Below are 25,990 nucleotides of genomic sequence, written 5' to 3'. Positions count from 1 at the left end.
CTGTCTAATCTAGAACTGTATTCAGTGTTTCAGTTGTAATCTGATCAGGTCAGAGCACAGTGGGACTGCTACCTTGGTTTTGATTTTTACATTTGTATTAAATCAAACAAAACTGACGTTGGCCCTTTTGCCTGCCACACTACAAAAATTGAATCATAGACGTCAATCTCAAAAATGTTCAGATGATCCCCCAGCCTATACTTACACAATTGATTTTCTGAGATCTGAATACAGCACTTTACATTCATACCCAAAAAGTTTTACTTATTTCTTCTCAATGTTCCATCCTATCTGTATCTTTGAATACCTTGTCAAAGCATTTTCTCTCCCTTGCAGCATCATGTCATCCTCTGCTTTCAAAATCCTGAGTTCTAAATCATAGAAAAAAGAGAAACTGGAACAATCAAACGTCAACTCCAGGAACCTCCCCATCAATTCAATTTTACATTCCATTTATTTATTTATTTATTTTAACGAATGAATGAATGACAGGGTTTTGCTCTGTTTCCCAGGCTGGAGTGCAGTGGCACAATCACTGTTCACTGCAGCCTCTACCTTCTAGACTCAAGCGATCAATCCACCTCAGCCTCCCCAGTAGCTGGGATTATGTGCATACCACCGTGCCCAACTAATTTTTTTACTTTTTGTAGAGATGGGGTCTCACTATATTGCCCAGGCTGGCCCCAAACTCCTGGACTCAAAAAATCCTCCCACCTGGGCCTCCCAAAGTATTGGAATTACAAGCATGAGCCACCACACCCAGCTGACATTCTGTTTGTTAATCTACACATTGTAACAGTTCTTTAATCAGTAACAGATATTTAAATTTACCTCCCTGTACAGCCATTTATCCTAGTCCAAGAAGATATCATTAAATACTTGGCAAATGTCTTGCCTAAAGACGAGTGGATTTGGTCTCTGTCATCCTTAATCTCTCCTAATAAGTCAACCAATAAAATATGTGAGGTTAGTTCACAGTGTACCTGTTACTGTCTGGTTATCACTACTTCTTTTTCCAAATGCTTATTGAACTCCTGTGTAATATTTCATCCTAGAATTTTCAAGGGATTACATCACCTCATGAATCAATATTTGCCAGAACCGATTTGTTTTCCCATTGGGATACAAGAAACACTTTATGTTTGATGCCACCTCTCCTGATTTCTAAACTTTTCAGCTATTACTGTATTGTTTCTGTGGTCACGTTTGAAGGTACCTGTACTCACGTAACTGAGTTGTTTTCTCCTTCGCGGTTTCAAGGGCATTCTCTTTGACAGAGGAAATGAGAAATTGACTTTCAGTTCATGTGAAGCCATCTGATTTAAGAAGTGTTCCTAACTTTTCTCTATTTTGCTTCTATCCCTAAATATATCTTTCACATCCTTTTCAAAAGTCTTATTTTTTGTCTTCATTCCAGAAACTACACTTAAAAATCTGTGCAAGGCTTTTGTATTCATCCTCAATTGTTTGCTCCTCCTGTCATTTGTACATTTTAACCTGAACATACCAGTTACCTCTATGGCCACTTTGGTTACTTTGGACGCTTTTCCTCTCTTCTCCTTCCTTTGTTAATATCTGATTAGATTATCATCAGTAGCCCTTTCTAAAATACACATCTGATTATGTCCAGTGTTACCGTCATTGCCCATCCCAAAGCCACCTGGCACCCTTCTGCCAATGATCTGTCACTTACCAGCCCTTCTTACTTAATCAGAATTTAGTTCTAAGTAGCCATTTTTCTTGCTATTTCTACGTATAAATGAAATTGCTAGCAGTACAAGGCAAAAAGTTAGTGATACCCTGGTTTTAGTAGACTGAGGTTTTGGAGTAGCTATTTAGATAACTAAAACCCCCACAGTACTATTGCACCTTGCTAGTACTTTCCCTGCCTGACAAGGTGGTTTATCTATATATCACCATCATTTCAAGTTGTGTTCCTCAGACCAGAGTTCCAGGGAGGTGTATCTCAAGTGGCCAGGAAGGAACCTGTGCAAAAGCTCTGGAATCCTATTCCTGTTTTAACAGAGTTACACTGTATTTTGTATTTTGCACATTCAGCTTCTGTGTATGCTTTTTTCCTAAGATTTTACTGTGAAGATTTTCAAGCATACACATAAGGCAAGAGAATAATATAGTGAACTCACAGAAACCCACAACCTAAATTCTGTAATTTAAAGTAAACTGTAGAATTAAGAAAGAAAAATAAAGACCTCAAATGACCTAACTTTACACTTCAAAAAAACTGGGAAAAGACCAAGCTAAGGTTACTGTTAGCAGAAGGAAGGAAATAATAAAGATTAGAACAGAAATAAATAGGGACTATAAAGAGAATAGAAAAGACCAACGAAACTAAGAGTTGAGTTTTTTTTTTTTGAAAAGATAAAATTGACAAACCTTTAGCGAGACTAGCCAAAAAGAGACTCAAAATTATAAATGAAAGAGACATTATAACCGATACTGTAGAAATACAAAGGATCATAAGAGATTACTTTGAGCAATGACATGCCAACAAATTGGATAATCTAGAAGAAATGATACATTTCTAGAAATATACAACCTACCAAGACTGAATTGCGAAGAAATAGAAAATCTGAACAGATCAATAATGTGCAAGGAGATTGAATCTGTAATCAAGAACCTCCCAGAAAAGCCCAAGACCGTGTGACTTCATGTGTGAATTCTCCTAAATATTTAAAGAAAAAATATTGCCAGTCCTTTTTAAACTCTTTCAAAAAAAAAAAAAAAAAATTGAAGAGGAAGGAACACTTCTAAACTCATCTTATAAGGCCAGAAGAACCTTGAGACCAAAACCAGATAAAGACATTACAAGAAAACTACAGGCCAATATGCCTGATGAATATAGGTGCAAAAATCTGAAACAACATATTGCGAACCAGATTCAACAGCAAGTTAAAAAGATCATAGGCCATGATCAAGTGGAATTTGTCCCTGGGATGCAAGGATGGTTCAACATATGCAAGTCAGTAAATGTGATATACCACATAAACAGAATAAAGGATAAAAATCATTTTATTATCTCATTGGATGTGGGAAAAGGATGGACAAAACTCAACATCCTCTCATGATTAAAAACACTCAAATTAGATATCGAAGGAAGGAACTTTAATAAAAGCCATAAATGAAAAACCCACAACTAACATACTCAATGATGAAAAGCCGAAAGCTTTTCCTTTAAGATCAGGAACAAGTCAAGGAAGTCCTAGCCAGAGCAATTAGGCAAGAAAAAGAGAGAAAAAGCATCCAGATCAGAAAGAAAGAGGTAAAATTATCTCTATATACAACATGATCTTATATATAGAAAACCCTAAAGACTGCCCCCCAAGAAAACTGTTAGAATTCACAAAGTCGGCCAGGCGCAGTGGCTCACGCCTGTAATCCCAGCACTTTGGGAGGCTGAGATGGGCGGATCACGAGGTCAGGAGATCGAGACCATCCTGACTGGCACGGTGAAACCCTGTCTCTACTAAAAATACAAAAATTGGCCGGGCGTGGTGGCGGGTGCCTGTGGTCCCAGCTACACGGGAGGCTGAGGCAGGAGAATGGCGTGAGCCCGGGAGGCGGAGCTTGAAGTGAGTGGAGATCGCGCCACTGCACTCCAGCCTGGGTGACAGAGCGAGACTCTGTCTCAAAAAAAAAAAAAAAAAAAAAAAAAGAAAAAAAAAGAATTCACAAAAATCAGTGAAGTTGTAGAATACAAAGCTAATATACACAGTTCAATTACATTTTTATGTACTTAGACTATCTAAAAAAAACTGTGTCATCAAGACGAATAAAATGTTTAGGAATAAATTTAGCCAGGGAGGCAAAAGAACTGTATACTGAAAACTGTAAGACACTCATGAAATAAATTGAAGAAGACACAAATGGAAAGAGATCCTGTGTTCATGGAGTGGAAGAACTAATATTGTTAAAATGTTCACACTACCCAAAAAATAATCTACAGATTCAATGTAATCCTTATGAAAATTCCAAAGGCATTTTTTCACAAAAATTGGAAAAACATCCTTAAAATTTGTTTGTAACCACAGAAGACCTATGTAGCCAAAGCAGTCCCAAGAAAGAATAAAACTGGAAGTGTCACACTTTGAAATACAGATTTCAAACTATATTACAAAGCTATGGTAATCAAAACAGTATGGTACTGACATAAAAACAGACACATAGACCAGTAAAACAGAATAAAGATGCCAGAAGCAGATCCATGCATATTATATAGTCAATCTTTGACAAGGATACTAAAAGTACACAATAAGGAGAAGACAGTCTCTTCAATAAGTGGTGTCAGGGAAACTGGATATCTGCATTTAAAAGAATGAAATTGGATCTTTATCTCACACCATTTGGAAAAATTAAAATGGATTAAAGACTTGAATGTAAGACCTGAAATCATAAAACTCCTAGAAGAAAATATAAAGAGTTCTTTGACATTGGTCTTGGCAGTGATTTCTTGGGTGTAACAGCCAAAGCACAGGTAAAAACAAAAGCAAGTGAGACTACATCAAACTAAAAAACTTTGCACAGCAAATGAAACAATCAACAAAATGAAAAGGCAGCCTATGGAATGGGAAAAATAATTGTAAAACCATGTGTCTGATAAAGGGTTAATATACAAAATATATAATGAACTTGACAACTCAATAGCAAAAGTCATGATTTTAAAATAGGCAAATTACTTGAATAGACATTTCTCCAAAGATGACATAGAAATGGTCAACAGGTATATGAAAAGATGTTCAACATCACTTATTAGGAAAATGTAAATCAAAATCACAGATATCACATCATGCCTGTTAGGATGTCTATTAAAAAGAGAGCAAGTGTTGGTGAGGGTGTAAAGAAATGGAACTCTTGTATACTGTTATGCCCACCAACAGTGTACGAATTGGTATAGTCATTATGGAAAACAATATGAATGTTTCTCAAAAAATTAAAAACTAATATATGATTCAGTAATCCCACTTCTGGGTATATATCCAAAGGAAATGAAATCAGTATCTTTAAGAGATATCTACACCATGTTCATTACAGCATTATTCACAATAGCCAAGATATGGAAACAACTGAAGTATCCATCAACAAATGAATGGATAAGGAAAGTACTTGTGTGTGTGTGTGTATACACATATATATATGGTGGTATATTATTCACCCATAAAAAAGAAGGAAATCCTGTCATTTGCAGTAGTGTAGATGAACCTGAAGGACATGGTAAGTGAGATGAGCCAGGCACAGAAAGACAAATACTTTGTGATCTCATATATATGTGGAAGTTGAAAAAGTTGAACTCGTAGAAGTAGAGAGTAGAAGGGTGGTGGCCAAGGACTGGAGAGTGGGGGGAAATGGGGAGATGTTGGTCAAAAGGTATAAACTTTTTTATTTTATTTTTTTGAGATGGAGTTTTGCTCTTGTTGCCCAGGCCGGAGTGCAGTGGCACAATCTGGGCTCACCATAACCTCTACCTCCTGAGTGCAACCAATTCTCCTGCCTCAGCCTCCCTAGTAGCTGGGATTACAGGCGTGTGCTACCATGCCTGGCTAATTTTGTAATTTTAGTAGAGATGAGATTTCTCCATATTGATCAGGCTGGTCTTGAACTCCCAACCTCAGGTGATCTGCCTGCCTCGGCCTCCCAAAATGCTGGGATTATAGGCGTGAGCCGCCACATCCGGGCAAAGGGTATAAACTTTTAAGATAAATAAGTTCTGGGGATCTGACATACAGCATGGTGACTATATTTAATTATACTGTATTATTTACTTTAAATTTGCTAATAGAGTGGATCCTAAGTGTCCTTACCAAATACGCACACACACACACACAGTGGTAACTATGTCATGATTAATGCATTAATTAGCTTGATTATGGTAGTTATTTCACAATGTATGCATATATCAAATTCTGTTGTACACCTTGAATATATAAAATCTTTGTTAATTATACCTCAGTAAAGCTGGGAGGAAAAAGTACATTTTAGATATCAAGATTTCTTACCCCTAAATGTTACATCATGTACATTATTATCTAGAGTTCAAGATTTGCTTATGGTATTTTTTAAGTAAAATTTATATACAGTTGAAATACATAAATGTTCAGTGTTCCATTTGATGAGCTTTGACCAAAAGCTCATATACCTATATAACCATCTCTTATGAAGATATACAGGCCATTGTCACCCCAGGCTGCTTCCTCATACTCCATCTGGGCCAGTCCCCATGTCCCCTCCCTCCTCAGGTCAAACAACTATTCCGGTATTTGTCACCATTAATTTTACCTGTTTAAGAATTTCATATAAATGAAATAGGTACTGCTTTTTATCTAGCTTCTTTCACTCAGAGAAGTTTCTGAGATTCATCCATGTTGCGTAATAGTTCATTCATTTTCATAGCTGAGTAGAATTCCATTGTATGGATATAACAGTTTGTTCATCCATATTCCTATGATGAACATACTTTTCCAGTTTTGAGTTATAGTAAAGCTGCTATGAACATTTTTAGACAAGTCTTTGTAGACATATGCTTTCTTTCTTTTAGGTAAATACATAGGAGTGGAATTTCTGAGTCATGGAGAAAATATATAACATTTTAAGAAACTGCTAGACCTTTTTCCAAAGTGGTATCATTTTGTATTCCCACCAGAAATGTCAGAGTTCCAGTTGCTGATATTCGGTGTTGTCAGATGCATAAAATTGAGCTGTCCTGGGGAGTAGATAGTGGTATCCAGTTGTGTTTTCAGTTTACATTTCTCTGATGACTAAGGATGCTGAGCACTTTCTCGTCTATTTACTGTTTGGGAAGTATCTGTACAAATCTTTTTCCATTATTTTAAATTATCTTTTCATTCTTAAGTTCTGTGTCAGATTTGATTGAAGAAATAGGTTCATAGCTTAAAAAGACTACTAGCCAAATACGAATTATTTTGATAGAATCACTTGTCTTCCTCTTTTTTTAAAAAAGAATTACTTATTTACTTATTTTTGAGGATGGAGTTTTTGCTCTTGTTGCCCAGGCTGCAGTGCAGTGGCATAATCTCAGCTCACTGCAACCACTGCCTCCTGGATTCAAGTGGTTCTCCTGCTTCAGCCTCCTGAATAGCTGGGATCACAGGTGCCTGCCACTACAGCTGGCTAGTTTTTTTATATTTTTAGTAGAGATGGGGTTTCACCATGTTGACCAGGCTGGTCTCGAACTCCTGACCTCAGGTGATCCACCTGCCTTGGCCTCCCAAAGTGCTGGGATTATAGGCATGAGCGACTGCATCTGGCCTCTTCTTAAAAAAAAAAAAAAAAAAAAAAAATGATTTTTCTGGCACACTTTCCTTCCAAAATACATGAATCTCTTGCCAATGAATATTTTCAGCTGTATGGTCACACTTGTCCGACTGCTCTCACTCTGTTGAACAAAGTTCATTATCTGTTGTGAACTGAATGGTTGTCTTCCCAAATCTGTGTTAAAGCCCGAACTCCCAATGGGACTGTATTTGGAGAGAGGACATTTAGGGAAGTAACTAAGATTAAATGAGTTTATAAGGGAGGGGCCCTAATCTGATAGAATCAGTGTCCTTATAGAAGAGATGCCAGAGAGCTAGCTTTCTCTCTCCACACACACACTGTACTCTCTCCATGTGAGCACACAGTGAGAAGGCGGCTATCTACAAGCCAGGAAGAGAGCCCTCACGAGGAACCAAATTGGCCAGCACCTTAATCTTGCCCAGCTTCTAAAACTGTGAGAAATAAATTTCTGCTGTTTAGCTACCCAGCCTAGGGCATTTTGTTATGGTTACCCAAGCAGACTAATGTACCATGCCATTGCTATATTCTCGCATTAAGTTCTATGTCATCAGTCTTGGTGATACCTGTGAGATCTTATTACCACCACACAGCTCTGTGTCCAAAATTCAAGTTGTATTTGTTAGGAGCTAAAATCATCTCATTATCTTGGCTCTTTTTCTCATTCTACTTTCCCATGAGTGGGTATCTCTTCCAGGCATTTTTCTTTCCATGCCAGATGTGTATCTTTATGAATATTCAGTTTTATAGGTTAAAGCCTTCTCAATTAGATCGTTAGTGCCTTGACAACCATCTTGTCCCAGCCTCCATGAGACAGACTCTAACCTTTGTCAGAGCCCTAACAAGAGCACGACCCATTTTTGTAGTATCTTAAACCATGGATCAGAAAACCAAATTCTGTTTTTTGACTCCATCTGTATGGCCTGCTGATTGCTTCCCATAGCCTCCCTTCCCTTCCAAACCTAGACCCTTCTGCTAAATGGAGAGAGTAAAATGCCACTATGTCATTTGCATTTTTAAAACCCTCCATGCCCTCAAGTCCTTAAGTTTCCTGCTCAGAATGTCAAAAGCTCTAGAGGATGATTTTTCAGAGAGAAACTTTGCATGGAAAATTTTACAGATAGGGAAACTGAAATGTGAATGTAGGGGGTGAGTGCCCAGCTTTCATGAGATTCTCAGAAATTTCCTCCCTACAAGGGATTGGCAACCACTACTCTGGAGACATATTCCAGGTTTTTTTTTTTTATTTAAGATGGAATCTTGCTGTTGCCCAGGCTGGAGTGCAGTGGTGTGATCTTAACTGACTGCAACCTCTGCCTCTCAGGTTCAAGCGATTCTCCTGCCTCAGCCTCCCGAGTAGCTGGGATTACAGGCATCCACCACCATGCCCAGCTAATTTTTGTATTTTTAGTAGAGTTGGGGTTTCACCATGTTAGCCAGGCTGGTCTTGAACTCCTGACCTCAAGTGATCTGCCCACCTCAACCTCCCAAAGTGCTGGGATTACAGGCATGAACCACTGCACCTGCCCATATTCCAGGTTTTTCTGGTGCTATCATCCATTATTTCATCACTCGATGAATAAGAGAGTCGTGGGGAAGCAGCAAGTTCTGATGGGTGTAACAAATGCAGATTCGGCTTGAAGACCTAGAAAGGTCATTCATCCCACTGGCTGTGCCAGGTCTTGAGGATGTTTCCTCCATAGGCCCTGCCGGGAACCACTAAACATCGCTGCCAGTGTCTTCTTCCTGAAACAGCAGCTGCTTTCACAGAACCTTCTACCAAGTGTCAGTTCCCTTTATTGTTGCATGGAGCAGTGATCTCGTTTCCTATTCTGAGAATCTTGAATCACCCACTGCTGGGAGAATCGCTGCCTTGTTAAATCTCTTCATTGGCCCTGAATTTTTTCCTCTCTTTCTCTTCCTCTATGTCCCTTTTTTCCCTCTGCAACCTGAATCTCATCCCTTAAGAGTCTGTTTTTCCCTGAACCTTTCTTTTTTTGCATTTTTTCTTCCCATCTGGAAACCCTGTGTCCCTCTTATAAGTTAAGGGTGTAGAGAGGCGTTTCTCATGCTCTTTTACTTCTGTAAAGAAACAGCTTGCATTTGTAGTATATAAACTGGATGTGCTCCTGCTTCCAGCTAGAAGACCAGCAGGACACATGGCTGCAGCTGCTGTGATTGTCCTCTGTTTCCATGCCTTCTGGATCTCACATGTTCGAACAGGTTTTTCTTGGAAATTCTTTTGTTCTGCCTATGCTAGCAAACTAATGACTCTGGAGGGCCTCCTGGAAATAGACCTGCCTGTTTGCTTCAGGAATCTTTCTAGGCTCAGTACTCTACTGAGGAGTTGGCAGTTCCACTCTGCTGTCAGCTAGTGGTTGGCCAAATACAGGGAGATCTTGACCAGGAGTATTACAAAGTCACGAATGCTCCTGTACCTGTTCGCTGCCATGTGTCTATGCTGGTTTCAGATTCTCCAGCATGCCAGTCCAAACCCCTCTGGGAGCCACTTGTAAATTAATAAAATTTTCATCTAGGATACTGGTGGCTCTCTCACCACCTCAGAGAGTGCATGTGGCTTTCTAGATTGTGTAAGGTATTCCCTCGGAGTCGTTGAGAGGATGGAAAAACTCCACCTCTTTAAATGGCTACCGCTGCAGCTGTTTTTGCCAGGCTGTGGCTCATGAGCTGAATATGGAAACTCTTTCTGGTGCCAGCTTTGATTTTGCACCACTTGTCAGGACTGCCCTGGCGTGAGCAGCTGACTCACATTCCACCCTCCACCCTCTGCCCTCTGCCCTCAACTGGGGATAAAGGTGGGGTGGCCTGGGCACACCAGTCAAAAAGCTTTTAGTTGTTACTGATAAATTGGGTTTTATGTATTTGGCTATGTTTGTTGAAAAGGAGCTTTGTCTTTAAATCAGTGTTTGAGTGTTTCTGTTAAAAATGCTTTCTAGCGTCTGTGGCAGAAACTGTTAGTTCATTTTACATCTTACTTGAGGCCCCAAGTTTATAAGAGATCCTTTGCTGTTCTGCCACTGCCTCGACTATGGTACAAAAGTCACTGTAGGGGATGGCTGTGAAGACACTTTTGATCTCAGATGTCAGCCAGACTCAGTCAGGAGTTTACACTAAAGACCTGTGGAGACAGCACATTTGACATTTGAGAGAACCAGAACAAACTTTTTATATGTCCACAGATTCCCAGAAAATAGGTTCTGTAGTCTGACGTTTCATTCATTCCCTCAAAAAATATATATTGAGGACCTATTGTGAGCTGGGTACTGTTTGAAGAAAAAAAAGAGACCTAGTGCCTGCCCACATGGAGCTTACATTCTAGTTGAAATGTAGGGAAATTGCTGTTGAACTGTTTACTTTGTATCCAGTAGAAACCAGTAGAAATTAATATGAATAAATGAGCCCAGAGAAAGAAATAATGAGACAGTGGCTGGGGTAATCACCAATTTCGGGCTTTACAGGGACAGCACGCAAGATTCAAGAAGTACGTGGGGCACAGTGCACACGTCACCAACGTGAGGTGGCTGCACAATGACTCTGTGCTGCTCACAGTGGGCGGCGCCGACACAGCCCTGATGATCTGGACCAGGGAGTTTGTGGGGACCCAGGAGAGCAAGCTGGTGGATAGCGAGGAGTCGGACACCGACGTGGAAGAGGATGGAGGTGAGCCCCCACCTGCCACGCGCCTCCTGTGCCGACTATACCTCCCACCACCTCCCTTCCTGGGCCACTGCAAACCAACTGGCTCCCCATTCTCTTTTTGTTGTTTGAGGCTATGACAGCGATGTTGCTAGAGAAAAGGCCATTGACTACACCACCAAGATCTATGCTGTGAGCATCAGGGAAATGGAAGGCACCAAGCCACACCAGCAGCTGAAGGAAGTTTCCGTGGAAGAAAGGTATGGTGTTGCCAGGTTTGCTTGCTCTTATAGCTGATGACAACAAGCTTGTTTAAACCAGAGTGCATTTTCTTTGCCCTCAAAGTTGCTACTTAAGTCAGTCTTTTATAAATCTGCACAGGGTCTTCACCTGTACACAGGCTTAAGCTGGGAAAAAACATTGCACAACATCCCAGTACGTGACAAAGGGTGGTTTATACTTTGTGGAAGTTGGTTCTGGAATGTGACTTGAATAGACATGAAATTTAGCTGGGCTAGGCTTCTCCATGCCCAGAAAAAATGCTAGGGTATTCCAAAAGCAGTCCTGACTGTGGCAGCTGACAGGAAAGCCTGCTGACCAGCAGGGGAGGAGGGAGGACAGGCTTCTGAGGTCATGGAGGAATAGTTGTGGAGTTGTGAAAAACCATCTTCCATTCTAACCAGAAGCTGTGCCTTATACTCCGTTCACTTGGTGTATCTTCTCTTACTGTGTCTTCATTTGCCCAGATTTGTCTAGGTGGATTTGGCAATTCCAGCCTATCCCATTTGATTTTGTTGCCTTGGATCCTCTATGTAGAAATAGTGTTTTCTGGTATTATTTTAGGGCTTTTCAATGTGCTATTTTAAGTATTGATAAGAATTGTTAAACACTTTAGCATTTCTAAAAAGAAAAGCTCAGAATTATTATATTACTTAATGTATCATATTCACGCTGAGAGAGGATATTGAATAAAAACTCTAATAACTAAAAAGAATTTCATGGATCTCAAAGATGTTTTAAGAATTCTGTTGGCTGTTCACATTGAGGTAGGCTCAATGTTCGCAATACACTAGTCCAACAATATGTAATTTATGAGATTCAAGTAGTTTGCATTTAGTATGGCTTTCTGCCTAACAATAACTAATAAGTCTGACCTATCACTTCTTACTATTATGTGGGGTTTTAGATGCAAAAAAATGTAACCTCCTCCTGCTCCTCTTCCTTAAATTCAGTGCCAGATGTTAAAATAAACTTGGTAAATGGTGGGTGTGCTACTGGCAAGAAGATTGAATCTAATGCAAAAAAGCCCTAATTTTTCCCTAGCGTCTTTGTTAGATGTTACAAAGATTCAGAGCTCTCTTTCAAGAAAAAAAATAGAGATTTTTCTGAAGTGGTCTTTATAGTTCATTTTGCTTGCAACATGGTTTTAAAGTGGCCACAAACAGACAATTTTACATGTCCTAATTCTAAGAATTAAGGGGAAAAAGAACCATATGCATAGAAGTGCATGAATAGACCTCCCACTTAAATAATCCACTCTAAAAAAATGTTTGACCTGAATTATACATTCCTTTGGAAAAAAACAAAACAAAACAAAACTACCCAGTCTTTCTAATTTCATTTCTAGTTTCACATACCATTATGAAATGAGTTGGCATGGCCATTATCCCAAGGGTGTTTCTGGCTGATTTCTGTAACTCAGTCGTACATCATGCTGAGATTCTTGCCAGCCACCAAAATATAATCATTTAACCCAAGCCCCAAATTCCAAACACTGCAGCTGATTTCAAACCCAAACCAAGACTCACCTAATCCTCTTGTCTTGTTGCCTCTTTGGGCAAGTCTGTCAAAATCTCATGCTGCCCAACTTAATGAAAGGTAGGAGGACTGATGATAGGACCCCAATAATTTTTTATTTTAAAATTCAGAATTTTCAAGTTACCCCATTTTATTATCAAGCTATACCCACATCAGATAGGAAGCTGTATAGTAGCATACGCTGGATTGACACTCTTTTTTAACAAAAGGAAAAAGCCTTATAATATTATGAGATGGGGTAGGCAGTTCAGTACTTTACTAGCATAAAAAAAAAAGTTCACACCAGGATTTAGCGAAGAAAACAATTTTAAGATAAGTATAGGGTCTGGAGGAATAATCAAGCCTTTTCTGTAGAGAGCAACTTCCTAGATAACTTAAAAAGCCTTGACAGCCTCAATTCCCAGAAGGAACTGTAACTGGAGCACACACTGCCAGCTGCACAGCATGCTGGGAGCAGAGTGGGGCCGTGCCAGGTAGGGTCAGCTAGTAAAGAGCAATAAATGATGCCCAACTTAGCAGCCTCCATGGGGGCAAATCATAATCAGAACCAAGAACAAGTAGACTGCACCAGTCCTGGTCAGTAATTTTAGGGGAGCCTGAACCTCAGAGATCAGACTGTAGTCAGCTTCTGGACCACAAGAGAACATTGCCAGGCAAGTCAGGGCATTCAGGGAATTTGAGAGAAAGCAGGATGAGTGATGGAATTGGGAGGGTGGCACAAGAAGTTAAACAGCATATCTTAGTCCTCAGCTAGGGTATAAAATAGGGCCCGTGGACTCCAGCATCCTGGAATGACAGGGGGCCTGAGACAGAAGAACGCTGACATCAGAACCACATGAAGCCAGGCAGCAGTGGCCAGCTTCTCCCTGGGAATATTCAGGGCTGTTGCCCAACAGCCCCTGACACTGCTTTCTTTGGCTACTTCAAGCCCTGCTTGAAGATTTGAGAGGCCGGGGTTTTCCTTGGTGTTCCCGTCATGATGCCTTCTGTATATACCTGCAAATACCTATATATACCTGGTGCTTTTTCTAAACACTTGGTTCAAGACATGCACCAATGAGACTAATGGGAGACGAGTACTCGAGGACTGAAAGAGATGTGAGCTTGGAACAGCCACTCCACGCAGATCCTTAGCACTGTTTTGTCTCTTAGCAATGTCTCAGGCAGCTCTACCTCTGGTAAATCCCCTGTCACCTAAAAACAATTAGAAACTGTAAGATGACTGTAGCACCTGTGCTACTGAGAAAAATGCCTTGAAGGCAGCTGTGCTTTATGCATCAATTACCTTTTAAGCAACTGAATTCCTAATTCCTAAATTTTAAGATAGCTGTGGACTGCTTCTAATTAGACTCAGTTATTTGACTTTAAAATAGCTGTGAGACTTCAGCTCATGCTTCCTTGTACAATTGCTAATTACATTGTGAGTTCTTATTCTTCAGAAGCCGTATGATCTTTAGTCTAATCTTTCAAAAAATGAGGAAGCTGAGAAGAAATTTACAACTGGTCTCAAAAGAATCCTGGGCCATACCTACCAAATATATAATGTCCGTGAGGTGTTCAGCAGGTAGCCCAGTTATTCCAGCTTTCCTCTAGCACACCGGGATGCCCTGCCTCCGTGACCTAGACTCATCTGGCTGGTCCCCAACCTTGGGTGAACCCTTGGGTGTTCTTGCTGCTCAGCTGCCGCGTGTGGTGCGTGGCTGAGGAAAGTCATGAAGTCTTTTTTATTTTTGGGAATCCATGCTTTCACTCCTTCTCTGGACACTCAGGGCTACCCCACGCCACCCTCCTTCATCCCCAGCCAACTTGATGCTAATTCTGGTCTAGAGGAACCCTTCCAAACCTTCCTGCCTCTCAAGTGCCACGCCCCAACCTGACACACCTCTTGCTCTCAGCTTTTGACCTCACCTCCTTTGCCATGTTTTCTTATAATGTAATCTTTTATCCATCTACAAACTTAAGATATTTAATTGATACTTAAAATGTCAGGAAAGTTCCTTTTGGGGAGAAAAAATGAAGGGGGAAGCATAGTTTTTCAGAGCAATTTCAGATGCAAAATGCTTATATCATCTCAACATGAGGGATGGTGCCCAAATCCTGTATTCAGACTTCAGTAAAAACAGTTTTCCCCAATTCATCAAGCGGTAAAATCCCTAAGGTTTGCTCAGGACCAAATTATTAGAGTTGCCTGTAAAATGGAGAATTTTCTTTTCACATTACTGAAGTCACACCTAGCTTACATACTGTTTTTTGATTTATAACGTAGGGGCTTTCAAGGGGGTCACCCAACCCAAACTGGCCTAAGCAAAAGGGAACTTACTGGTTTACACACCTAAGTATGCAGGGGTAGGGCAATTTCAGGTATCACTTGTTAAGAGAACTCAAATCTTGCTGCCAGGATTCTGGTTTTTTTCCTTCATATCTCAGTTCTGCCTCCTCTGGGTTATTACAGTTCTTCAGATAGAAAAATGGCTGCAGAACTTACAGTCTCTGGTTCAAAATCAGTAGGAAAGAATTGCTTCTGATTCACAAGTCCCCCCTACAAATGTCTTTTGAGGTGCTATTGGCTCTGGTGAGCCCCAGGCTACCCTTGAACCAATCACTGTGGGCTAGGGAGAAAAATTCTTTGACTGTTCCCTTGGAAATAGTCACCTGCCACCATAAACTAGCAATGTAATCACTTACCCCAGAGGTGATTTGGATAGACCCAAAATAGAAAATGTCTACTACAATTCACCCTTTTCTTGTCCTATATATCCTCTTAAAATGGCCCCATTTAAAACTATCCTAAATATAGGCCAGGCACGGTGTCTTACGCCTGTAATCTCAGAATTTGGGAAGCCAAGGTGGGCAGATTACATGAGGCCAGGAGTTCAAGACCAGCCTAGGAAACATGGTGAAACCCTGTCTCTCCTAAAAATACAAAAATTAGCCTGGTGTGGTGGCACACACCTGTAATCTCAGCTAGTCGGGAGGCTGAGGCACAAATCGCTTGAACCCAGGAGGCAGAGGTTGCAGTGAGTCAAGATGGCACCTCTGCACTCCAGCCTGGGTGACAGAGCGAGAATCTGTCTCAAAAAAAAAAAAAAAAAAAAAAAAAACACCATGAAACCCCACTATCCTATATGTAATTTGAAATGCAGTTATACCACCTTCCAAAAAGAGGCAGCTCAAAGTCTCAGCCAGTTGCCACATTCAGGATCTCAGAGTACTGTGAAATTTTCTCATCCAGGTCCAGATAAAGCCCCTCATGGTCCTGTGGCTAATGATAATATTAACCACCCTAACTTGCCAAATAGTGGTAAAGACAGGACAGAATGAAGATAATTTTTTTGAATCACCACTTTGGAGGAGGGAGAACGAGACAACATGCAGTGGTCATTGGTCCAAACCATACTGCCTTCAGCTGGGCTAGACAGTCAACGATTCCTGCACCAGCCGTGTGTGAGTATTATATGGCTGGGTGGTAATATGAATGTTGGAAGATGCCAGCAGTCAGGATGTAAAGGTTTTGTTTGTTGTTTCAAAACATACACATATGGAAGTGAAAAATAAAAGTAGGAAGTAACATAATATTCTCTTAAAAGTACAGCTCTCCAAGTGTCCCAGGTTCCTACTGGGATGTCAGTGATGCCCCTGTATTTTGTCATTCTTGTGGGGAAATTTGTATCCTCCTGCCCTCCCATGAGCTCCTCCATTGACGAGAGACTGGCTCAGGACGTGGCTACTCCACAGACATGCGTAAGCTGTCACTTTGCGGGAGGGAAGTTCAACTTAATTTAGAGACATCTGCCAGGAGGCCCACATTTCAGGTCAGTCCAAATTCCATTTTTGTCATTTAGTCCTGTGGCCTAAGATTTGGAGTTTTATAATATCAACTTAGAAAAATATATATATATATATATATATTTGAGACTGGGTCTGGCTCTGTTGCCCAGGTGTAGTACAGTGGTGTGATCCTGTCTCAGTGCAGCCTCAACCTCCTGGGCTCAAGCAATTCTCCCACTTCAGCCCCGCAAGAACCTGGGACTGGGACTACAGGTGTGCACCACCATACCAACAAATCTTTTTTTTAGAGACAGGGTGATCTTACTATGTTTCCCAGGGTATTCTCAAACTCCTTGGCTCAAGCAGTCTTACCACCTTGGCCTCCCAAGTGCTAGGATTCCAGGTAAGAGCCACCATGCCCAGCTCAAAAAATATATTTTTTTACATCTCCAACTGATACTTGAATTCTCAAGGGAAAGATACGTCAATTAAACAAATTACTATTTTATTTCTTAAATCATTTGTCACTCTGCCCGCATATTTGGTGATAAACTGAGTATGAGTTAATTTATTATTGGGAGATATTCCTTTTTAAGAGTATAGTTTAGGCCGGGCGCGGTGACTCAAGCCTGTAATCCCAGCACTTTGGGAGGCCGAGACGGGCGGATCACGAGGTCAGGAGATCGAGACCATCCTGGCTAACACGGTGAAACCCCGTCTCTACTAAAAAATACAAAAAACTAGCCGGGTGAGGTGGCGGGTGCCTGTAGTCCCAGCTACTCGGGAGGCTGAGGCAGGAGAATGGCGTAAACCTGGGAGGCGGAGCTTGCAGTGAGCTGAGATCCGGCCACGGCACTCCAGCCTGGGCGACAGAGCGAGACTCCGTCTCAAAAAAAAAAAAAAGAGTATAGTTTATATTACTTGTCTCTGGAAGGAATATCGTAACCTTTTGTAGGCTCAACAAATTTTCGTTAATGGTTTGGTATTGGCATCGCTTCGTGTTTAGATTGTCACGTTAGCAGACCCTCCTTTGGGTTGGTGTGCATGTCATTTTTGTGGTACCACCATGTACCTTTGATATCGTCTGCTTTTTGCTAAGGGGTCCCATGCTTATCTTTGATATTCCTGTCCTGTGAGTGGCATCTGGGCTCTGTGAGTACACATTAGTTGGAGATTTGGAGGACACACAAAATCTTGTTCATTCTCCTTTAATTGTTCTTTCTAATGGAAAGTGATGATTATCACAGAAAAGAACCTTAGGGTATTTCACTGTGGAACAGTAATTACTATCATTTGTAACTACTTTTGCATATGTTTTTATTACCTAGTATTATATCTGTATAACTTTTTAAAAATCAGAGATGCCAGCAAAAATGCAACCAAATCAATGTCAAGAATTTATTAGAGACGTTTAAAACTTTACCCAAGTAAAGTGAAACAATTTTGGTGAGTTTTTATACCACCATCTGAGCATGCCACAGCAATCAGCTTACAAAATACATTAATGCTGAGGTTTGTTGCTTTTAAAAATTGTAGTCTTGTATTCACATTATGTTTTGTTATTCCCATATATCCTTTAAAAATAATGTTTAAGGCCAGGCATAGTAGCTGACACCTGTAATCCCAGCACTTTGGAAGGCTGAGGTGGGAGGATAACTTGAACCCAGGAGGTTGAGGCTGGCAGGAGTTTAGATGAGCCTGGGCAACATAAGGAGCCCGATCTCTACAAAAAAAATTTTTTAAATTAGCTGGGAATGAAAACACACTCCTGTAATCCCAGCTACTCAGGAGGCTAGGATGAGAGGATCACTTGAGGCCAGGAGTTCAAGGCTGCGGTGAGCTATGATCACACCAGTGCACTCCAGCCTGAGCGAGAGCTTGTTGTGAATGAATGAATCAATGTGTGTTTAAACATATTGGACTCATCTCCAGAGGTTTTCATTATTCCATTAAGAGAAAGCCAGAAATTAGAAGCTTACAACTACAGCAATACTTAGTGCCAATGTCCACATTTTTTGTTCTTATCAAATTATCATGCAGCTTCAGTTTTGTATACTGTGGTAAACTACATGATCACAAGGGAACATTCTTTTTGATAATTGATAGGTAGTATCTAATAATATCTCTAAGTATGGGTTATGATCTTTTACTGAAATTCGTATGAGCTGACCAGGTATTAGTCTTCCTATTTACATCTTGTGGGGCCATGCTTAGTAATTTATTTTTAAATGCCTGCTGTTTGACATAGGTGGATGTCCTCATTTCTTCCTCACTTAACTGGCCTCATGGGGGTTGGTCATAATGGATATTTTTATTTGCTATATACAGTTGGAACTTGCATTCTATAGAAACCCAGTTTTATAATGACAAGATACAGAATAAGTAGAAGAATTAAACTATTATGGAAATTGGCATATAAGTACTCATTTAACCTTTATATTTTGAAGAGGATACAATAATTAGCTCAAGGATTGTTTTCTCAATGCCCCTGAGTCAGCCATCTGTATTTTTTTCCAAGGTCCTTTATTAACAACTGCTGAGGCATACAGCTTTTGGCTGTCTATCCAGGGAGGAATAAAAGAATGTTAGACTTAACACTTTCTGTTTCTACATTATCTTTATAGCATTATTTTACTTACAGCATTTTTCACCTATCACTGAAAAGAGGTTCAACTGCTCCCCTTCTTTTCTTACCTGAGAAGCTGCATAACTTGTGGCCAAAAGTCAAAATCCCAGAGTCACCTAAAGCATATTTTTTTCCTTCTTCAGTAGACTTTGGGCTTGTTGCCAGTCTCTCCTGCTTAGCTCAGGCTAAAATGGTCATGTCTCTCTTAAAAAAAAAAAAAAGTCGACCGGGCGCAGTGGCTCACGCTTATAATCCCAGCACTTTGAGAGGCCAAGGAGGGTGGATCACATGAGGTCAGGAGTTCGAGACCAGCCTGACCAACATGGAAAAACCCCATCTCTACTAAAAATACAAAATTAGCTGGGTGTGGTGGCACATGCCTATAATCCCAGCTACTCAGGAGGCTGAAGCAGAATTGCTTGAACCCAGGAAGTGGAGATTGTGGTGAGCCGAGATCGCTCTATTGCACTCCAGCCTAGGCAACAAGAGCAAAACTCTATCTAAAAAAAGAAGTCTTAGGCTAAGCACAGTGGGGCAAGCCTGTTATCTCAGCACTTTGGGAGGCCGAGGCAGGAGGATCACTTGAGACCAGCCTGGACAATATAGGGAGACCTTATCTCTATGAAAAATTTAAAAATTAGCCCAATGTGGTGGTTTAATTGATTGGGAGGCTGAGATAAAAGGATCACTTGAGCCTGGGAGGTCAAGGCTGCAGCGAGTCATGATCATGCCACTGTACTCCAGCCTGGGCTATAGAGCAAGACTCTGTCTTAAAAAAAAAAAAAAAAAAAAAAAAAAAGTAGAAAAGTTAGTTTTTAATGCTTAAATTGTATTGCCTTAGCTTCAACTTAGTGTAGTTTACTTTATAAATTATGGATAACTGTAGATACTGTGATATGTATAGTTTTAGTCACTAATGTGTTAGATTTTATCCAGATATTCAACTGTTTTACCTGGGTAGATGACATGTACACAGCCATCTTCTAAAAACAGTTTCTTTATTTTTTTTTTTTTTTTTTTTTTTTTTTTTTTTTTTGAGACGGAGTCTGGCTCTGCCGCCCAGGCTGGAGTGCAGTGGCCGGATCTCAGCTCACTGCAAGCTCCGCCTCCCGGGTTCACGCCATTCTCCTGCCTCAGCCTCCCGAGTAGCTGGGACTACAGGCGCCCGCCACCTCGCCCGGCTAATTTTTTTGTATTTTTTAGTAGAGACGGGGTTTCACCGTGTTAGCCAGGATGGTCTCGATCTCCTGACCTCGTGATCTGCCCGTCTCGGCCTCCCAAAGTGCTGGGATTACAGGCTTGAGCCACCGCGCCCGGCCAAAACAGTTTCAAGCAACGTTGTGTTTATATACTCTATCAATCAAACTTTGTGCATTAATTAAATACTGTTTGTATTTAAATCATTATGGAATCTCTGACTTCTACAAGAGTTGGCTCAATGAGAGTCAAAGGAAAACTCGGCTCCCCTTGGGTATCCTCTTACATATAAAACCTCAGAATAGTTTAGTGTCTACCTTGAAAATGGGCAGCTACATTCTGACAAGGGCTTAAAGACATCCTTTGCTTTAATCCCACTTCTGACACCAATCTGCTTAGTCCTCACAGGACAGTGATGTTAATGATATGAATGATGGAAAAGTGATTGTATAAAAATTAGGTGGGGCTGGGTGTGGTGGCTCATACCTGTAATCCTAGCACTTTGGGAGGCCAAGGTGGGCAGATCACCTGAGGTCAGGAGTTCAAGACCAGCCTGGCCAACATGGCAAAACCCCGTCTCTACTAAAAATACAAAAATTAGCCAGGCATGGTGGCAGGCACCTGTAATCCCAGCTACTCAGGGGAAGGCTGAGGCAGGAGAATCGCTTGAACCCGGGAGGCGGAGGTTGCAGTGAGCTGAGATTGCACCATTGCACTCCAGCCTGGGCAACAAAGAGCGAAACTCCATCTCAAAAAAAAGTTAGATGAAGTTTCTCTAATTTTAGGGTATGCAGAAAGCTATAGATACAGTTACATAAGGCAGGAGCTAATAGCATTTTTTTAGGCAGCACTGTTAGGGCTTCCCAAGTCCTTAGCGTGCCCCAGTGAGACATACAGCCATACTTTTTAGCATTTTTCCAAGCACCAGAGGCTTCCTTTATTTCTTTGAGATGTATTTTATGCTTTTCTACCATCTCCTCCTGAAACACATACCCAAATGTTTAGGAGAATCTGAGTACATGCCCACCAGCTCAGGCAGTGTAAGTAACTACTACAAAACAATTCTAACACACTTAGAAGTGTCTACTATGGGAACTAACTGACTTTGGCTTCAACAGACCCTGCCTCAGGCCCAGGTTTCAGGCTGTCTGAGGTTCTCTTCAGCACAATGTGATGGTTACTTGGCCATCTTCTGGCTGCACCTGTTCTGCTCTCTGAGAAGATTTTGTTTGTCTTTGTTCTGTCTTACCAAGTCTGAGTTTGGCACTGGGGAGAATTGCCTTTCTGAGGGCTTCCTTTCTGGTTTCCTTATTATCTCATTTCTGTTGGTGGGAGGCCTGTGAGTTGCCTTAAGAACTGAACAATCACAGGCTCTTGCTGTTGACCTGATCAGGGTTACACATAAAGCTCTCCTCTCCCAAGTAGGTTTGTCAACTCTGTGAAAGCAAAATTCCTGTTTTATACCTGCTTTATCTCTATAATCTAGAACATGCTGGCATTTAGTAAATAAGTGTTGAATGAATAAATAGACTCCTTAACAACTTAACAAGATTTAGGTTCATTTTCAGTCTAGCCCATGGATTAGATATCAAAGGCTGAAATCTGGTTGATACTTTGTCATTAAAATTCATAATCCAGCTAGGAAATCTCTGCTTCTAAGCAGCTGGCCTCACTGGTCATCCTTCCAGTGCTCAGGCTGCAGCCTTCTCCATCTGGCTTCTGCCTTTAGGCAATTCCAAACAGTGGTCTGAAGTGGAGAAGCCCTTGGCCCAGACTGCATCTCAGTGGTGTTGAGGGTAATTTTCTGCTTTGTCTGGCAGGGAATGTATGATAGTGGATGTTTAGGAGGGGTCTAGAGGATCAGGCAACTCTCCTTTCTCTGTCTTACCTGCTGTAAGTTTACTTCCAATGTGGATGGATGAGTAATGCTTCCAACAGTCCCCATGGACAAGGACTCATTCCCAGGTACCAGTAGCCCCTTGCGATATGCACCCACATTTGGCTGATCCCAGCTGTCAGCATTCCATCATTTTCAATAGCCCCCACTTGTGGACCAGCAGGCAAGTCAGAATCCTGACGGGTGATCCTCATCCTCCCCACTCCCTGCAGTGCCCCTGTCTGGGCTCTGCTCGGTCTCTCTTAACCCTCCCTCCATGCAATAGCAGAGGCTAACAACTTTGACACAAGAGATGGTCACCCTGGTTTATGAGGTTTGGGCACCCCATACAAGTCTGGGGGTATGTCCCAAGTGGAATTCCTCTCCCAATTCTCTGTGAAGAGAGGGGAAAGGAACCATTTCACTTCCCAAACTGCCTTCCACCACAAAGGCAACTTCACTCTCCAGTCATCTCAGCGGCCCAGCACAAGCAAACACGAGGAGGCGGTGCCAGAATTATTCTTAGCAACAGATTATAAAGGAGGAATCTGTGAATATTCTACATTAATATTTTAGTCCTTGTGGAATATATTCACTGTCAGTCTATGGCATATGTTCCTTAGGAAACCAAGGAACTTTTACCAAACCAAAATTAGAAGTAGTTTCTAAGCCTTTTATAAATGGTGGTATCCTTACCTGTGAACTGACAGGCGCTAGCACCAAATGACCTCAAAATTCCACTCTGGCATTAGCATTTTCCAGAATTTTTCTTAGACTGTGCTTACAGTTGAATAGATAAGGCCTTAAAACCTATCTTCTATCTCATTCTTTCTGAGTTGACTTGAATGGGTTTATGAACTGAAACAAAAAGAAAGTTCTATAAAGAAAACTATATGCTGTGGGCTTAAAAAATTTTTATGGGGTTTCGGAGATTTTTTTTGTTTGTTTTGGTCATGTTTTAGTTTCAACTCCAAATTAATAGCTTCTTTAATCCTTGATTCCTTAGTATATGAGTCCATGGCATTAGTATAAAATTTCACTGGATTATAAACTGTGTAGGATTATCAGTTCCCCAGTGGTTGGTACCGTACCTACCATGGGACCACTGTGTGTCTAACATGGGGCCTTGCATTTAGTACCCAGCAAACAAATACTTTTCCAATGAATAGATGAATGGATGAATTTACTTAGCCTGCTTCTCTTAATATTTAAGTAATCTGTCTTCAAAATGCCGTGCAAGTCCATTCTTGGTCAGCGACACTTTTACCTTCACTTCATTAGCAACTGTGGATGGTCTTTGTGGGAAATGATGTGACTCATGTAGAATCCAAAATGCCCCAACTGGCCCTGGGACCGCACTTGGCAAAATGACTTTTTAATCTTTGTAGTATCTGTCCTTCAGGAATTACAATGTTTGTTTGGTTTAAATCTATTTAAGAAGATTCTGTGTCACTGTGGCCATCATGCCTATCGTACACACCAAGCTGCTTTGTCAGCAGATTTACAGTGAAACAAAGAATGTGTTCACAAGTGACTATGAGAAAATGGGAAGGAGGTAGATAGATTTCCTTCAGTCACCAAATCACCGTATATAAGTAATCCCAGTTTTCCTTCTAACCTTTTACGCTGTGCTTGGAGACAGAAATCTGGGAGAATTTGCCCCCAGTTGGTTTTTAATTTCTAATTTTTTAATGGACGCAATAATTTTATGTTTATAAAGTACATAGTTACAATACTTTCAATGTATAGTGGTCAAATTGGTATCATTAGCGTATCTTTCACCTTGAACATTTGTCATTTATTTGTGTTGGGACCATTCAAAATCCTCTCTTCTGCTATTCACTCATCTGTGGAAGCTGCCCCCAGTTTTTTTTAAACACCTTATTTAATCAGGAGATCTGTGGGAATTTCAAGCTCGCCTGAGGCACGATGAGCATGGTGAAGTGGCACAGTGTCAACGGCAAATGAGCAGCCTGCGCTCCCAGATCCTTCGTCAGCGTAGCCGGACAGAGGCCCTTTGTTGTCATTGATCAATAGCTGCTTTGTGGGCCTGTATTGTTAGAGTTGCTAAGAACTGACGATCCTGCTAAGCTAGTGCTGCCGAATTTACCATTTGGAGATTGATGAAAACTGCTCAATCCTATCTTGGAGCTTGGTCCAATAAATGGGGAGGAACCTCTGGTTCTACATTTCCATCCCATTCGCGAGGCTGGAGAGACCTTACAGAGCCTGAGAGTTGGTACAGAGATCTGCAGTTGCATGTGTGTTGTTTAAGCTGAGCCCAGCCCTCCCTGTGGGAGAGTGATGGCACACATGTAATGCACACAGGGCGAGGAGCACTCCTGCTCCAGAGCCCTTCTCTCTAAGCTACCTTCTTCTTCACCCCACCCCTTCATTCTGCAAGAGTTCTGCCTGCAGAGCTGCGGCGAGCAGGTAGAACGGCAAGACTCCTGTTCTGTATGAAGATGCAAGGGACTGAAATTATAATATCTATTAAACCCAGAAATGCTGAAATTAATCATCTCCTAGACCTATTGCTTAGCTAGGTAACTCCACTAAAAGCTGAATCATTCCTTGATTTTTTTCTAAGTGAATATGATGCTATTTTTATAAATGATTTTCTTTATTCAAACCCCTTGATTTTCTGTATTGGTTTGAAGCAAAGCAATGACTTCTATCTGATAATTTTAGGAATTAAACCTGCTGTTCATTATAGAATAGTTTGTTCACTTTTGATGACAAAGAGTAGCCAGTGTATAAAAATGCAGAAGTAAAGTGATGGAAAATGATTTTTAGAAAAGATTAATGTGCCTAGGAAATCACACTCCCACAGTGTAATCATCGAATCAAACCTACTCACTTGTGGAGATAAAAGAACACTTCAAAAATATGTAAGCACTTCTCTGTCAAAAAGGAGTGTCTCTCCGAAGACTGTGGCAGGGTTGGGTCTGATTATTTTAGGCAAGTGTCTGAACATCTCACAGATTCTCCATTTGGGAGAAATGGGAACTACCGGGGGTGCTGACCTACCTCCTGTCAATTAGTATGTGGTCAAGATGTGGTAACCGAGGAGGCATTTGCAGGAGTGAAAGGTGTGGAGGATCAGGGTGCTCTTGTGGGTGTGTTTAAAGTATGTTGGCGTGCTCTTTACCCGACTCCCTCCCGCTCATTTGAAGTTCGTGTCGTGCTCTGCCATCTTTTGCCCCTTCCTGTTCTTGTCATCTGTCAACTTCCTGTCTCTGAGCATTTCAGCTCATGGTCAACTGGCCAACCCTAGCCAGCTCCTGCCATGCGCTGGGTTACATCATTACCTGGAACTCCTCTATCCCTCAGTGTCTTAACTAACTGTCCTCTGGATTGCTCATTCCTGGGTACACCTGATCTTCATCCTGAAAAATGAGTGCCTAGACACCTTCAGTTTTCCCCAAGTGCATCAGCCCTTCCTGGCCTCCCTTTTTGTGCCTGCTCAAATGCCATTTCCCAGTCCTTTTGGGCCTTCTCCCCTACATTCCTCCTACCACCTGCCTCTCCACTCTTCTGATAGCAAGTCCCACGTTGGCACAGATGGCCACCACCAGAGAAGCTGCCTGGCTGCTGCACATGGCCCTGCAAGCTACTGCCTCATTTTCATCCTTTTCTTTGGTAGGTTCTCTCTTGCTGCTTCTCAGCAGTCTTCCAGGTTTCATCCCTTCTCAACCTCCTGCCCCTCCTTCACTGAGACATCAGAAGCCACTGAGATGCAC

The 25,990-nt window shown here is 41.3% G+C and overlaps 1 protein-coding gene across 1 annotated transcript in view; it reads left to right on the top strand.

The window, feature by feature from the left end:
* Positions 1 to 25,990, top strand: part of EML6 (EMAP like 6) — a 255,024-nt gene that overhangs the window by 200,100 nt on the left and 28,934 nt on the right. The window contains exons 27-28 of the mRNA XM_033175697.1: positions 10,785 to 10,986; positions 11,096 to 11,222. Coding sequence (XP_033031588.1) covers positions 10,785 to 10,986; positions 11,096 to 11,222 — 329 coding nt within the window. The remainder of the gene's footprint in view (positions 1 to 10,784; positions 10,987 to 11,095; positions 11,223 to 25,990) is intronic.

The sequence above is a fragment of the Trachypithecus francoisi genome, unplaced genomic scaffold, assembly GCF_009764315.1.
Source record: "Trachypithecus francoisi isolate TF-2019V2 unplaced genomic scaffold, Tfra_2.0 Lachesis_group17, whole genome shotgun sequence".
In the NCBI taxonomy this organism is placed as follows: domain Eukaryota; kingdom Metazoa; phylum Chordata; class Mammalia; order Primates; family Cercopithecidae; genus Trachypithecus; species Trachypithecus francoisi.
Note: the sequence above shows the minus strand (reverse complement) of the source record. Positions and strands in the feature narration are given on the sequence as shown.